This window comes from Anser brachyrhynchus, assembly GCF_964034855.1.
Source record: "Anser brachyrhynchus genome assembly, chromosome: 14".
NCBI lineage: Eukaryota > Metazoa > Chordata > Aves > Anseriformes > Anatidae > Anser > Anser brachyrhynchus.
In genome coordinates, this window is record NC_137709.1 from 19,757,584 (window position 1) to 19,774,777 (window position 17,194).

The following is a 17,194-nucleotide window of genomic DNA, read 5'->3' on the forward strand; positions in this document are numbered from 1 at the left end:
AGCAACAGATATCTGATTCTAAAGAGCACAGACATATCTATAATGTTATCTTTTGTGCATATAACATCTGACAAAATATTCTAAGTTCTGTACAGCAAATCATCTGTAGGCCCACAAAATGACTTTCCTTACAGCACTAGTATGTTCCACCCCTGCCAGAAGATTTTTTTACCTGTGGGGCTGTCCACATGTTGAGGTGGGTGCAGCTGCATGTTTGTTCTACTTTCCCGAACTGGACAAAGGTGAGACATAAAACCATTGTTAATCCACAGCCTTTTAAACACGTAAGTATACAATTGCCTTAGCAGGAAGAGACCTGTTCCCCTGCAAGGCCCTTAATTCACATAGCTTCATAGGTTAAGCTAACCTGACACCATCTGAACACGTCCACATACACATGCTGTCAAGTTAGCTCCTGACTGGCCTCGTGTCATAAAGAAGAGGCATCTTTCAGATGCAGACAGTTATCTGAAAGGAAACGGATGGCAATCTAAATTCAATTTATGTAACAACATAATGCTCATGATTTTGGTGGCTGATAAACTGTTCTAGGTTGAATTCTACGAATGAGTTCTATTATCCAAAGGTGTAATTCACCCATTCTTCCAGCCAGGTCTATTTCTCCTTCAAAACGTTTTAAAACCACTCATACAACGTCACTGAGCAGTGTACAGTTTACAGTCAAATGTCTCATCTAATTTAGAAAGCTCTGTTTCTAGATCCATCGTAAGACATATTTCCACACTGATGTTACTGCAGCTGCCCACTAATCCTGCAGTTACATCATTTTGCTTTGGTCTTAGCTCTTCGCTGTAGGCCAGCGGGCAAGTCTCTGTGACAGACTATATAACAAGTACTCATTTAAGAGAATCATCCTTCTCTTCCTTCTTTTTTTCTCTTTCAAAGAACATAGGCTATGTAAGTCAGTTCTGCAAAACAATTTAAGAACCAGAGATCATAACAAGCATTTTAAATGCCAGCTCAACACAATATTTAAAAGAGGAAAGATAATTACTAACAGCACTAAAAATTAAAAAGATTTGTTTAAAAGGAAGTGTGAATAAATAGCTTGGGAATTACACAAAAGAACTAGATATACTTGAGACACCTTCATCAAATTGTTTTCATTTAGAAAAAGATGATCTTGTTCAATAGATATATATTAAAAGGTAAATATTCATATATTTTACTCTAACAACATAATACTATATAGATAGCAATGCAGGTGTTCATAATAACTTTGGGGGAAGAAGGTGTAGGAATAGCAGAGAAGCATCTGAAGAGTACTTTCACTTAGAGCAATTTGGTCCACTCCAAACAAAAACATTTTAAAGTGGTTATGATCAAACACAACTTGCAGCAGTTTAACAGATTGCAGCTAGTTGGCTGAGACGCAGTATGAGACAGTGGATCTCATTTTCTCTCTTTTTTGTTGTGAAATGAATAACACTAGTTTACAGAGTAGTAAAATATACCCCTGGTGAGGACCTGTAGAAGAGCTTTCTCTTCTAGAAGAGAAATAATGTTTAAAACTAGTGAGGTCTACAGGGTAGTTGGAGTGGATTCATACAGGCTGTTAGAGCAACTTGGATTACACGGGGCCATGTGTTAAATTTGCATCCCTTAGTTACACACCCGTATCATTTACAAGTTTGTTTACAAGTCCCAGTTGAGTTAGGCAGTATATGGGCTTAGTAAAAGAAAGACATGAACACCAAAATGTGCAAGTCAAATACTCAATCTACCTTTAAAATGGCTTATCAAGCTTTTTACCCCCTCAGTCCAGTCAGACAAAATTGGATGTAACACTAAGTGCTGACATTTTCTAAGAAAAACAGAGGGATGGCAATATCCTTCTGAAAACATTCTTTCCACTTCCATGAGTAACCCGCCTTCCAGCACATATGCAAAACAAAGTAATTGACTGCCTATTTTTGTAGAAACAAAACAAAACAAACATAATCCAATTTGTAAGTAGTAGTTGTGGCCACCCTATTCAGATATGAAAGTTTTTGTCCCTATCTTTGCCTCTTTATCACATCACTAAACATAAACTTGAATATAGGTGCACTCTATTTCAGATTTCAGGACAGTACATCTCATATATATATATATATATACACACACACACACACACACACACATGTACGTATGTATGTATTTTACCTGCAGCAACAAGGAATTCTTCAGCAAGAATGAAAAGAATTATTTAACATCTAAGCAACACTCTGCAAATAACTAATATTAAGCCAAAATACTAAAAGAATCCTAAACAACAGATTTCATGTCAGGTATTTTAAAATACGAGTAACACAGTAATGTGCAGAATCCTCTGTTAGGTAATACGATTAAGTACTTGTAATTGAGAGTCTAATGTTTCAGCCAAATACCAACCATTATTTGATTATTGCATTTTCAGTTACCCTGACATAAAATAAAATTTCTTTTGCCAAAAAAGAGGTGGCCATCAGTAAATAGCGAACATATTTTTTTCAGAAATGCTATGCAAATTCTTGCAGCTCCCTTTTTCTGGTACAAAGAATGAAAGTTGCTGTGCTCAACCTGTAAGAAAATCTAGTTGGATGTGATCTGATAGACACAATGAAACCCGCGAGCTGTTACAAAACTGCTAATGGGCTCAAAGGAATTTGAAAGATTTGGTATACTTGCAGATTTACAGCAAATATTTGTACAATATTTTCTCTTGCTGTTATCTTTATATGGATAACACATGGATAAGGGATATATAAATATCCCTTCATCTTTCATAGTTCTAAGATTCTTTAACTCATGCGAAATATGTGGCCAGAAAATCTTCAATAAATACTTATTGCTTTGATTATTTGCATCAAACATTCCAAGGAGCTTTCTCACAAATTGCATTCTTAAATAATTAAGGGAGATTGAAGGAAAAAACAAAACAGAACAAAAATTAATGGAGTAAGATGATGTATGCATAGAGGAAATAATTGTATTTACACCCTAATTAGAAAAAAGAACAAGTCAAGAAAAGAGAGAATTTGCATGGGTAAGAACAGAAGAGTCAGGCAATGCCAAAAGTGAGATTGCACACATCTTTTGTCCCCTGATACATATTTGTTTAGATAGCCTTTAAATAACTGGTTGCACTTCTCAGTATTGTATCATTCATTTTTCAAACCTTTAGTCGCACAGATTGGTCTATTTCTGAGAAAACATCCTGAAACTAACTTGCATATATAATATCACAAGATCTATTGCATTGAATGAAATATAATTTGTGATCATTTAATCGTGATGCGATTTTGTTTTGCTGACTGGAATGGTTGAGGCTTAGAGCCAGAGTGCTTGGCTTTTGATAAATTAACCTTTCATTTCCATTTAATCACTTTACACTTTTCAAACGAAACTTGAAGTTTTCTCTTCCATAGGTGCCTCAAAGAACTAGAGCTTAGAATGTAAATACTTACACAGCCTTAGTTACAAGCAGCTCCTGTCATAGTAAAAAATATCTTAATAGCCATGCACAATGCACAGAATTTATTAAATTAGACATTCTTGACTAGAACCTCAGAGCCAAGGAAGGAGGAAACAGATCTAAGAATCTGTTCTATATTGATTTTGATGCAGCATCAGATCTGGCAGAACACTGCTACTTATACAAATAAATCTCTGGGTGATTCAAAAAACATCATAATCATGGCTTGATGCAGTACCTATGATGAAAGAGGACACGATGGCAGGGAGATAAAGCCACAGGGAAGCTTCTAAACCTCCCTCCCAGATGGGCTAGAACCTAACCCTTGCAAGGGTACCTTGCAAACAATTGCTTCAGTTAAAATCTCACTATGAGAAATAAAAGCTGCATGGCAAGGCCTCACTTTGGAGAGCCTTATTCCATCAGAACAGAGCATCCATAAAAAGAATTGTTCTGTAATACTTTCCATGAGCACACTCTTCTGCTGCATGAGCCATTACTCAGTGGTAGGATGCTGATGTAGCACTGATTCAGGGAAAGACTGAGTCATTTAGTAAATCATTTGAGTGTTCTGTAGGGATCTGCTACTCAAATCCAGGTAAGGCCCAGACCTGTTTGCCATGTCAGGGCCGTATTTCAGTGAGTAACTGACACACACTGTGGCATAAACCTCACTGAAAAAGAAAAAAAAAAATAAATAAGGAATGATTAGTTTTCACTCAAAGTTTTCTCTCCAATTTAAAAATCGAAGGGGTAAAACTCCAGAGAATACAGAGTAGTTATCTATCAACTAATTACTGGTAGAATGTCAAGGGAGATGGTATCATCAGGCATCAAGAAAGAAGAAAGGAGCTAGAATCTAACAACCAAAGGGAAGATCCTGAAAAGATCACCATGGTAAATCCTTAAATAAACACAGGAGCCAAACCTAAACAAGCATTCTGCTAAAATAAGCTTCCTGCAAACCTATGGACTCTTAAAGCCACAACTGTTTTAGAGTTATAGAGTTAATTATAACTACAGTTAAAGGACACTGAAGAACTACAGGAGAATTTCACAATTAAGTGTCTACACAATGTTCTTGGCAAGACACAGTAGCTCTTTCATTCCCCATCAAACCTAGGAAGTTTGATTAGAAATATTTCAGAGTTTGAAAACATTCCTTTGATTTTCCCATAAATTTATCATCTTGGAACTGAGATGTAAGTTCTCACTTGTAAAAACCTATAAATGTGAATGGACATGTGATCAGGGTACAAAAGCAGCAGCTAGACATGGTAAAAAGGAGCATATACAGGTATTCACGCTAAGAACATTTAAAATAATTATGTGTACATTACAGTTGAGTCACAAACTTAGAACAGAAGACCATATCCAAGGCAGAATATATAAAGGTTTGCATTCCCACAGGAGAGAAGAGCACTGTTTTAGAATACTTGAAGCAAAATGTTTCCCTTTGTATTAGATTTTTTTTCAGTACCACCTTTTATTTATGCTAAAACATTGAAATTCATGCTAAAAGATCATCTAAAACTTGAGTAATAATTTATTCTATTGTGTTCATCACACAAGGAAGACTTTAAGCAAGAAAAAAAGAATTTAACATCTAAAAGAAACAAGTTCTTGATTTCCCTAAATCTTAAATTCAGTAACAGTCCCCAAGCATGTTGCTCTTGGCACTAACGCAGTCACCCAGAGAATATACCGGTTACAATTTGCAAAACATGGAGAACACAAAACACACAGCATTGTTTTAGAACAGGAAAACTAAGCTTTCCTAAAATCACTGGTGAAAATTAAAAAAAAACAACTGTCGAGGAAGAACAATTCTGTAATACTTAAATCTGTTTAAAGAACTTAGATTTAAAAAAAAAAGTTTATTTCTGAATAAAGAATTGGAAATTGCATTAAGTACTGATTTAGTTACAAAATCAATAAGAGAGCTGAAAAATAAAGCTGAAAGCTTTATGCTTTCAAGAATACTTGGCCTTAGTGCTCAAACTGAGACCAAACGCAGCTAGATGCCTCACCCCATTGGTCACTAATTGCCCTACCAGACACTCGTTAATGTTTGCAGACCCTTCCTTATCTATTCCAAATACAGCAGTGCTCACGATAATCACAATTTTAATGTTTAAATTGAGAAATGAGCGTACCTAGATAGAAGGACAGATGTTCATCCGAGGAAATCATTTCAAAGCTAGCTTAGAGTACCTTTTTGAATCACTCTCCTGAGAGTGTTTCTCCACTACCTACACAGAGCTCCTAAAATGGCCATTTAATTTAGGCACCTAAAACTAGGTCATGTAAATACCTCCCATTTTGGCTAAGCTGCTCTTGAAAAATGAACTTTCTTAGTCATTTAGGTCCATGTTTACCAATTAGCATATTCCAGACCAAAGCTACCCCGTGTATCAGAGCAGCAGAACAGAAGTACTTTCCTGCCTGACCGGCTCGATGAACACGTAGTCGGATGGGCTGCCAGGGCACCATGAGGTTTGCACCTCCAGCAAGAAGGAACTGGAGTATTTCATACCGACCTCAGGCACAAGGCAGTTCATGTGCTGGCAGAGTGACATCCTAGCCCAACAGCTTCTTCTAGGTACACTGATCCATCTCATGGCCACAGTACCGCAAAGGCTCACATCCTGAGAAGACTTATGAAACTCTGTGAACTCTGCTCTTCAATTTTTTGATTACACCTTAGACAATTTTGCTTTCCTGACTCTCCAAGTCTCAGTGAAATTGATCACTCTAGCAGGTCTCTAAAAAATTGAACCATAAATGAATTCATTCATTCCACACCACAACTTTTAATACTGATAATAAGCACCTGTGGAAAAGGACTAGCGTATATGTGTGAGAAGAGAACTGGCACTTGATCTGTTAAGAATAAGTTATAATCAATAAGTTAATCATTGAATAATACTGATCAGGGTTTGAGACAGTACATACCCTGCTTTTAGCACATGTTAAGTGTAGGTTTTTTCTTTAGCTTACACTACTGAAAGTTTTTTTTTTTTGTTAAAAGACAGTTATAATGTATGTACCCTTAGAAACTAGACATAAGGCTTTTGATCCTGAAATATGAAACATTAGTATTAGCGACTTTACATCTTCAGATTTGTTTTATTTTATTTGAATGGAACATGCAGAGATACAGCGTAGATATCACAAGTACCTACAGAGGCACAAATTTCAGAGGATGGCAGAAATCAGATTACAAGATAAGGCAGGAAGTAGTTTCAGACCCACACTTCTTTAAAATTATAAGAGAAGTGCAAGACATGTCAGCAGCGAGCTAATGCTAGTGCTTTGTCCCAAGGGCTCACTTACATTTGCTATTTTTTTTAAGCAACCCAAAGAAATGTAGCAATGTAATTAACTTTTCAAGTTCCAGGGTAGACTTCTGGGGTACTTCATGCATGCATACAGTGAGATTTTATGAATTCTTTAAAACCATTCGTAAACCTCATAAAAATAGCTCAACATTCATATAGCCACTAAAATCAGTTACCAAACATAATTGGAATGAGGGACTTTTTTTTTTCCTCCACAATCAATAAAGAAGTTCGAAAACAGTTTAAACGTACAGAAAATAACTGTCTTAAGAGCGGTACTTTCCCAACTTGTTATAGACGCACCAAGACTGCAGCATATGATGGAGACCCAACTTTTACTTTGTTACTTGCTTACACTCCTCTGCCTTGCTTAGATACATGGGCTTTCATTGCTTACACTTTTTCTTTTAAATACGAAAGCCTTGAATATTTCACAATAGCGGACCATGACTTGGAAGCACTGAATAATGTTACAATGGATTTAATAGCACAGTATGAAACTGTAGTACCTAAACCCTGACTTGCAGAAGGTTTTTGAGACCCTCAGACCTTGCTCAGGGTCACGGGAAATTGTTGCTGCTATGACAGCCACAGGAATCTGTTGCCACTATGATCCAAACTGACCAAGGGAGAAACCTTGTGTTTCCCACACTATGCTATGTCTCAGTGTTGCTGCTGAAGGACCAGCAAAGACTGGAGCTATTGGTTGTACACAACGCACAATCCCTTGAGGTGTGGAGCCACAGAATCTCAGCAAGTTTGTTACTGCTTCAAAGTCTAAGTCTCTAACCTAAAAATCTTATGTAACTGTCTAGATACTAGAAAAAAAAAATCTGCTATCCAACCAAGACACTATAAACACTCCCTATAAATAATCCATAAAATATATAAAGCCATATATCCACTTCAGTCTTTTATATGCCTACATTAAGACAGAGCAATCGCAGCGTGAATGGACACAGAAAACATACGTGTACCCAGCCAGCCTGGATACCAGTAACAACGCAAATTCTGGCTACCAAGCAATTACCAGGGTGCAGCCCATTCTTGAGTCTGCTACCACAGCTTCACTGGTAACAGTGGCTAAATCAACTTACAGGATGCCCAGTATTTCTGCATATGCTGCAAAAATCCATTTTGGCTTCGCTGTAATCCTAATTATACTCCATTTATGTACATTGTTCCGTTGCAACCTTGCAGCATAGATGTGATCACCCGTTGTGTTGTCCCCTTCCTGGTAGTGCATTTTATGGAACTTGGTGCAGACTGAATGACATCGTTACCACTACACAACATCTTAAAACTATACGTACCACCACAACACACACAGCTGAAACACATACATGCTGTGACTGTTCACATACTTCAAAATTTCCTATTCATATTTACTTCAGTGCAACAATACATTCTGGTCAGGACAGAACAAATCAGTATCATTAATTAGTATCTGGCAGCACAAGCCTTTAAACAGTCAAGTCTGCCAGAGCTGATCCTTATCACTTCCCAGCTTACTCACACAAACAATTCTTCCAGCGCTGTATACCCATACATATAGATACAACTATATCTGCTTCTTACAGGCACCACACAACCACATCACATCCGTTCAGTCACTCAGCTCAAGCTTACTACAGCTTCTCCTGCCACCCCCAGTCTGCCAAAATGCAGTTAGCACATCTTCATAAAGCTTTGCATTTTTCCTGCTTTCAAATTCATGATATTTACTCCAATTTTATGAGCTCCTTCCTCTCTTAAATTCATAGTTTCTTTTACTTATGGCCTGTCTGCCAATTGCTAAACACAGACTCATTTTAATCTACAGCAAGTGTGCACGAGTACAATTTGTTTCATTAACTTCATTCATATGATTTTGGCAGTTTGTAAAGGCTGCAGGATAGAAACAAGGCCCCAGCTATGCTAATCACTATGCAAACCAGCCACAGGAAGGCAAACCCTATCCTCAAGAGACTAAAGGCTAGATTTAAAATAAACAGAAATTAAGTGGTGATCAAAGAAGTTTGGGATGGAGAAAAGTTAAAAAGCAAACGCTTTTTTGTTCAGTGGACAAGTTTCATCCTGCATCTACATGCCTACTGTTAGCACACTCCCATCTAAGGGCTACCCATGGTATCATATTTCTGTTGGCCACTAGATTAGAGTGGCATACAAATGTCCTTATTTACCTCTTTTTAAAAGCACGTATAGCACCTTTGAACATGTAAATAATATTGCCAAAGAGCTGTTTACATAGCATTTTTAAGACCCTCTTGCTGGGCCAGGCACATTATCTCCTGTTTGTTATTACAATGAAACAATTCAAGCAGTGTTAACAAAACCATACACCCAAGTTTGTTTCCTCTGCTTTGCATAAGGACTGCTGGGGACTCCAGTAGAAGTAAAAGATTAGTTTTAGCATTTTAATGGTGACTGTCTGCCATAAGCTACACCTGATGAAAAGCAGAGTGGCTTTCAGTAAGCATTAATCTCCCTGAAGTTTTGGAAGAGGAAATGTTCCGTTTTATGTCCATCCTTTACAGAAGTTGAATTTAACACAACAAAAAGCTTGCTGGGCAGAGCTATGTCCCATTAGCTCAAGGACTAAGTAGTCTTTTCATATTAGTTGGTAATTTCTTGTAGGCTCAGAATTTACTGCTGTTCTTCTTTGCTACAGCAGAGCAGCACTAGAGAAATGAACTGTGGCTAACTGAACTGACCAGAGAGCACAATTAAATTCACCAACCACATGAGGCGCCTACACAACCCATGCTGTTTTATAGTAAGGACCACACCAGTTCTGGATTCTCCTTCATGAAAGCTGTCTGGCAGCTTTGCTTTTGCAAACTTCTCTGAGCCTCCTGATAACCAGAAGTTTTTGAAATACAGTGCTACCTCTCTTGAGTAAGGGACAGCTGAGCAAAAGATAGAACACACTACAATAAGCATCCCTGCACCCTGCCAATCCTACTAACTAACCCGATGCCTTTTCCTCACAATGTCAGACTTGGGTTGAACAAATAGATTACTGTGAGTGTGAGACAGTGTAGGGAAACCAGCCTTAGAACAGCTGAGCATAGCTCTGACAAGCAGAACAATCCTGTGTATACAGAGTATGGTTTGGTCTACTGTTGAAATACAGTTGGAGTACCTCCAAGCACAGTCAGGTTCTCTGCGTAGGAAAGTAATATAAAAACAGTTCTGGTATTACATATGAGCTATCTTCACTAATGGCTTTTTAATCTGCTCTAGGACTCAGCTGAATAAGGTAAAAAGTTTCTCCTGTGTATCACTTGTTGTCACAATCACACAGAACAAAATAATGAGAGGAAAGAACCAGCAGATCACTTCTTTGATATCACACGCTCCTTCAAGATAAGAATTCTTTCTGCATCATTTGCAGCTTCTGCAAACCTTCCAGCGCCACTGTTGCATTCTCCTTGGCAGAATAAACAGAAAAAAAAAAAAAACGAAATCTCAGATCTGAGCTAAAACCAAAAACCTTGCTGAGGGCTAGCTCTGAAATTAAGGTAATTCAGTGGCAACGCAAACTTTCTCACTATTCTCTGGAAATCTGAGAAAGAACATAATTCTGAGAAAGAGCCCCTTAGGGGCTCTTGGACAGTTGCCATCTTTTGAAGTGTTACAGCCTGAGGATACAGAAAACAGGTCTTTTGCAAATTTGGTCAAACAAAAATGTTTCAAAATGATTTAGGCAGTAATATTAATGGTAGGCAGTTTGGGGAAAGCTTACCACATCTGATTTCTTTCAAACCACAGATCATACGCTGAATCCATCTGCTGTTTCCCTGTGATACAGATCGACAAAGCTGCAAGCAAGGCTGGGAAAAAAAAAATAAAATCAGTATCTACTACTCATTCCCCCAATAAACACATTCTATTCTACCCACTCACACTACCAAACCATTGATTTAATAAATACAGCGGTAAGACATAAAAAGGTATTAAGCAGTTTTATTTTTAGCAAATTTAAGTCTAGTTCTAATCTATGTCTCCAGAAATACGCCTGCCTGTTCTTCCTGATGTTCCTGTATGTTTCTTATACACGTTACAGCACCATGCAAAGAAAAGCATTACGAGACACAACAGGCAGAGCCTTTATGTATGTAAGTCAAACCACAACGTTCAGGTCAACAGAGTACGTTATATTATCTACTAAAATCCTGTAGCTTGCACGATCACGTTTTACTAGCAGTTAAACATAGCTTTTTGCTTTTAAAGAATACCCCAAGACCTCATTTATTTTAAAAATTGCTTTTGTTACTGTAATCCTTCAACAGCACATAATTTTGTCTTCCTACAGTGGAAAAAAAGGCAAGTATACTACCAGGCCTTACACTGGGCCAAGGATTTCTCCTTGCATCTCTTGCAAAAGTTTCATTGGTTCTTGGCATCCATTACCTATAAGCTTCTATAGAAAAAAGTGGGGTGTAACTCTATTTCTAGCATAAGTATGTGCTTGGTAGCAACTTCAAAACCTGAAAATAGAAGCCACTAACTTGAATGAATAGGAATATTTTATTTTTAAAGAGAATCTTACAGGTTTTACTTGTTACTTTTCAGGAAGTTCCATTTGTTGCTGAGCAATGTATCCCTCACCCTAACATCAGGAGAAATAAAACCCTTTTGTCTCTTTTTTTTTTTTCCCTCATTCCTCCCTCTTTAACGATTCCCTCCTTTCTAAAAGCTATCAGCTTCCCCAAATGTAAAGCGACACATGAAACAACTAACTTTTCTTCAGGAAATACAAGATTTCCTACCTGGGGGGAAAAAACGCCCACCGATACCAACTCCTGACCCCACAGGCAGACAACCCCAGGCCCAGCACGCCAGGTAGGCAAACGCTCGCTGCTCTCCCTCCCCCTTTCGCCACCCCGCTCTCCGCCTTCGCCAACACACCCTTGTTCACCTTTTAAAGCCCAGATTTCCCTCACGGCAGGCACCAAGCCCCCCATTTCCCTCACGTTCTCTCTTTTCCTGTGCGTTTTCCCCACACCCCCTCACCCGACAAGGGCCCTGCTCGACCCCGCAGCAGGGGGCCCCCTCAAGGAGCCCTAGAGCGCGCGCGCCCCCCCCCGGCCGCCCCCTGCCCCCGCCATTTTCTCCCCCCCTCCCCACCCGCCGTTAGGGCGCATGCCGAGCGCCGCGCGGCTCCAGCCTCGCGCCCCCCTGATGGATGTCAGCCCCCGCCAATCAGCGGCCTCTCGCGGGAGCGGCTCCTCCCTCCGCCAATGGGGCGGCGGGACGGCCCCAGCGGCCCAGCCCCTCCGGGCCGTAGCGGCCTGTGAAGCTCCTGGCCCCGCCCCTTCTTCCTCTTCCCGGCCTTCTATTGAATGAAGTCCCCGCCGGCCAACGGCAAGTTCCCGGCGGGCTTGACGGACGGCTCCGCTCTCCATTAGGAGCGGGGAGCCGCGGCTCGCCCACCAATAGGCCGCCGGATGCGAGCCTAGGGGGCGGGCCCTCCCTCCCAAGCGGGCGGGGGAAGGCCGCGGCTATCGATCCCGCTGCTGGAGGGAGGCGGCGGGGAGGCAGCACACAAAATGGCGGCCACGGCTGCGGAGGCGGCGGCGACTGCGGCGGTGCCGGGCGACGGCGGGGCCGGCGATGCGGAGCCCGAGCTGGAGCCCATCCCGGGCAGCGAGGCCGGAGCGGACCCTCTGCCCGCCGTCACCGAGGCCGTGGAGTCGGCGGCGCCCGACGGGGAGGAGGCCGACGGCGGCGGCAAGGTTGCTCGCGGCGAGGCCGAGGAGCCGCAGCCCGCCCGGAGCCCGGCCGGGAGGCGGGAGGCGGACGCGCAGAGGCCGGAGAAGCCGCCGCCTCCTCCGCCCGCCGCCCCGGAGGCGGTGCTGGTGGCGGCTGCTTCGGCCCGGGCCGAGCTGCGGGGAGCGCCCGGCCCCGAGCCCGAGCCCTGCCCGCCGCCTGCTGGGCAGCCCGAACTTCCCAAGGAGGAGCCGCAGCCCTGCCCGCCGGCTACTGGGGGCTCCGCGAAGCCGGAGCCCGGGGAGGAGCCGTCCCGGCCGGAGGAGGAGGAGCCGGATGCTGCTGCTGCTGCTGCCGCCGCTGCCGGGCCCGAGTCGCCGGTGGCCGGGGCTCCCGGCGGAGGGGAGGCGGAGGCTCCGCTGCTGCCCGGCTCGGAGGTGCGGGTCACCCTGGATCACATCATCGAGGACGCCCTGGTGGTCTCGTTCCGGCTGGGGGAGAAGCTCTTCTCCGGGGTCCTCATGGACCTCTCGAAAAGGTGAGATCTCCCGGGGGAGCCGTCCCGAGCCGCCTCTTCATCCTCTTCCTCTTCCTCCCCGGGAGGCCGGAGCCACGCGGAGTCCCCCTGCAGGGGCCCTCGGCCCCGTCCCCTGGTGGGAGCTGGGCACCGGGGCTCTGGGAGGGGGGCGAGCGCTGGGGCATCCTCCTGCCCGGGGGGGAAAGCCCTGAGCCGCGGAGGTGGGCGTGCGTCCGCGCCGGGTGCCAGACCTGGAGATCCGCGGTGCTTCCCCTCCTTGGCTCGTGTCTCCCATTGCCTAGGTAACCTTAATTGCACTACCTGCTATTTCCCAGAATGGTGGTTTCCAAGCCAGGCTGTTACGGTCCTGAAGTGTGGGTATTAATGTTAATCGCTCCTTGTGTGCGGAGAATGGGGTGAAGTTTAGCGGTTATTAAGTACTAGGATTTTTATTTTATTTCAATTTGGGAATTGGTGTTCTCACAAAGTAACGTCACATTGCAAGGTCTGCATTTTGGTTTTGTATTGCCTTCCTGTAGCAGGGGGCTCTTGGGATGCTGCAAGTCATCGTTGTGAGTCTATATTTATAAACACTCTAACTGCTATTTACAGGTGAAAATCTCTGTTCCTATTTTTTTTTATAAACATATAAGTGCTATGCAACTACATGGGAGAAAAGTGAATTTTGACCAGGGTTATTTTTAAAAAGAATTGCAATGTGGAAAATCTAGATTTTGTCAAAATTTAGACTGCACGTGTGTGTCTTATTACCATCATCTGTTTAATAATTTCTGTAATAACAGTACTGACAGTGTCTTCTAAAAGAAAGGTATTAGTGACCACCACTTTTGTCCTGGGCCTAGCATCTTGATTGCTTTTTGAAACAGAAGGTGTTTTCTGAAACCTAAGTTCTGGATAATATCATGGAAGTAAGTTTTAAACGTGTAAGTTGTAGGTAACTTTGCATTTCAAATCACAATTTGTCTTTTCAAAGCCAATTACTAAAATATGATCTGCAGTCTGTATTCTTTTGCAGTGTGAAATACTGAATGCCCCAAAGAAGGCCAGGAGGAGTTAGGTTATAATGCTCGTTAACTTCTGTTCTTTTGTAGGTCTGAAGGTCTGGTACACAGCAAAATCACATTATTACCTTGGTTAGGAAGGTGATTGAGCACGTGCTTCTGTACTTCTAGGGATCCGTGCTTGTGAAGAAGCAAAATGAGATGTCTGCTCCTTTACTCCTAAAAGAGATTATATCTTTTTATACATGTATTGACCACAAACATCCCTTGCCTGAGGTTTTGTTGTGCACTGACGATCCTTTTCTCATGCAGCAGATCAAATGCAGCACTGTGCCTTAAAGGTCACCTGTGGCAGGCAAACGCTCTGCTTCTTCTGCATTGGGGCTTTGGTGGAAGCATGCTCTCAATTTCCGCTGTTTTGAAGTGCAGGCCCTGGGGAAAGCCTTCATCATAAGGACTGGGAAAAGTGGCAGGTGAAGGCTTGTGCTATTTCTCCCAGATACTCTTATGCAGTTAAACTCTTTTATTTCTTCCTCTTTATCTGTATGATCCTGGACTTCCTTCAAGGGCACTTGTTATATGGGAACCCAGAAGGTGAAATTAGGGGTTAAATCAAAACCACCTCAATTTCAGCATAAATTTACATGAAAACGGTGGGATTTCTAGCATACAAGAGGGGTGGTTAGGGAAAGATGTCTCCCCTAGGTCATCCAAGTGCATCTTATAAACTTTCCTAATGCAAATTCTGTTTCCTGTAGAGCAATATCGGAAGGCCTTTGTAGGAGAGCTCTTGTTGAGTAAAAGTGAAATTTAGTATTGAAATACACTCATTTAATAACTTCATAAAGTGGCTGATGTGTTCACTACACAAGCTAATACTGTTTTTGGTATATTTTCAGAAGAAAATAATTCCTGGTCCTTTTTGGATCTTAATTTCTGCTTTTTTCTTCAGGGCAATGAAGGTGCTTGTTCTATACAGCACCATGAAGAGTACCTTTTTAATGAATATTTAGAAAAATACTGTCTACCGAATTCTTTTGGCTTCTCAAGGCATGTTCTAAATTACTTAAATTTTGGAGGGAAGGAAAAGCAAAACTATCCCCATATAATTGTGGTTCTAAAGTTGTTCATTTAATTTTTTTTTCCCAATTCTGTTTCTGTTGTTAAAACGATGTTTTGACTTCGCATTTTAATATTGTGGACCTTGATGTGAAGTTAATGGTGTATGTATTAAAGGTTTGATTTCCTTCTGTTCCCCTTTACCCCCTGCCCACCATGAATAGCATGTTCATTTAGGAGTCTGTAACACAAGGATACAGGTACCTCAGTGTTCAGTGGACTTTCTTCTCACCTTTATTTGAGGTAAGGAAGTATTCTCTCCGCCTTTACTGATGGCAGTGTGATGTACTGAAGATCAACCTGTCAGCTGCTGCACTGGAAGTTTTGAAAGTAGGAAGCCACGCCTGTCAATCCTAAATCAATATCTTATACAGTAAATCATCCTTTCAGTAGGGACATATCTCCCTTTTTTACTCTGAAGGCTTACAGTACAAGTTAAAAGTGTGATCCTACTGTTAAGAGATGACAGCAGCAGCAATAACATGTAAGTGCCTTATTGCCTTCTAGGATAAGGCTCTGATGTGGGTTCCTTGGTGGGTATGCAATGGAGCTGTGCTGATACAAGAGGCAGGAAGTGCAGCCAGCCATCAGGCAGGGGAAGGCAGTCGAGTTGGTTTGTCAAAGCAAATACTGGAAGGCTTCGTGCAAGAACATGGTTAATTTTCTATGCCATTGTTCAAATTTTCATTGAAAAGTACTTGTTAGGTATAGATAGGGCTTTTAAGCTTGCTGTATCCAGCCTTTGACTAACTCTGTTTGCTTAGGGTATACGAGATGTTAATGCCACCTGCTGGTTTAGAATTACTGTAAATCTTGCTCTGCACCTGGAGGAAATGCACAGAAGGAAATAACCAATGTGAACAGCATCTGTAAATCTGAAAGCGCAGGATTAAAAAGTCCTGGTTTTAGTTTGCTCTCCTGGAGAGAGGATAACTAATTCTGCACTGTTCCCCTCTTGCCTTTCTAAAAACTAAGTGCTGGGGGACAGGTGAGGAGAATTAAATTTCTATTCTGTTCTGTAGCCATCAGCCAGGACTTGGGCTTCATATGGCTTTATCATTTGATTAAAAGTTTGCTTCTCATCCTATACTTGTGATTGACACTTCTAGAATCATAAAATATCCCAAGTTGGAAGGGGCCCGTAAGGATCATCGAGTCCAACTCCTGGCACCACACAGGTCTACCAAAAATGCAAACCACTGTCTTTTTCTCTAAGCTATTTTCCCTCTGACTTGTGTGTGAATGTTGCAGCTCCTGGGGGAGGAGGCAGTGGGAGAAGAGCAAAGGGTTGTTTTGTGACCTAAAAGCTGTAGATAGCCAAAAGATGCTCAGTTTATTGCTAGAAGACAGGTGTTTAAAATTACATCTTAATTGGGGTTTGATTGTGGGAAAGAAAGACTTCTTGCAGCAAGGCATGCGTGAAATCTAAGATGAAAATGAACTGTTATAGATAGGCTCAAATTCTGATGATCTTAGTAGTATTTTTCATTTATAGCAATCTTTCTTGGAGAGTCTCAAATCCTGTGCTTCTTCCAATTTATTCATTTGACTTTCTACTGCAAAATAATAAGGTTAAGTGAACTGTTGCATACATTCCCTACTTTGTGTTGTCTCACTCTGCAAAACATCTGTTATATTTTTAAATCACATTTAATACTTCTTGAAACTTGCAGTCTACATATGCTGACGCTTTGTTGACATTAACTCTGCAGGGTGAGTCTAGTGTATTGTAACTCTATGTGCCAAGAGAAGTGGAGGGGGAAAAAAGGTACTCCGAGTTGTGAAAGATTCGGGATGTGATGTGAGGAAGAAGTAGCAGAAGTGTTACCTGGAAAAAGATGTGGTGTGTTTCTCTGTGCTTTAAGTTCTCTTTCCCTGCTAACTTAATTAATAGGGACTGTTGTTCTTTCTTGGCTAGGGAAAGTTTGAGCTCTATGGAAGTACTGGTATTCTCAGCAGTGAAGAAATGTCTGTGTTACTTGGGGTTGTGGGTTTTACTTTTTTTTTCCTGGTAAATTTATAC

General features: G+C 41.6%; 2 protein-coding genes across 29 annotated transcripts in view; one reads left to right on the plus strand and one right to left on the minus strand.

Annotated features, from left to right (window-relative positions):
* Positions 1-12,071, minus strand: part of FABP6 (fatty acid binding protein 6) — an 80,728-nt gene extending 68,657 nt beyond the window's left edge. For 4 of the 23 annotated variants that reach the window (XM_080555418.1, XM_080555428.1, XM_080555427.1 and 1 more), the window contains exon 1: positions 10,547-11,716. Coding sequence is in view for 7 of the 23 variants with exons in the window: in XM_080555414.1 (XP_080411540.1) it covers positions 10,547-10,634; positions 11,151-11,207 (145 nt within the window). In the remaining 16 variants the exon portion in view is untranslated. The other 19 variants (XR_013939375.1, XM_080555414.1, XM_080555429.1 and 16 more) reach the window with 17 other exon arrangements.
* Positions 12,072-12,156: 85 nt separating this feature from the next.
* The window catches only part of PWWP2A (PWWP domain containing 2A), a 30,507-nt gene continuing 25,469 nt past the window's right edge, over positions 12,157-17,194 (plus strand). For all 6 annotated transcript variants that reach the window (XR_013939368.1, XR_013939369.1, XR_013939370.1 and 3 more), the window contains exon 1: positions 12,157-13,051. Coding sequence is in view for 3 of the 6 variants with exons in the window: in XM_080555398.1 (XP_080411524.1) it covers positions 12,354-13,051 (698 nt within the window). In the remaining 3 variants the exon portion in view is untranslated. The remainder of the gene's footprint in view (positions 13,052-17,194) is intronic.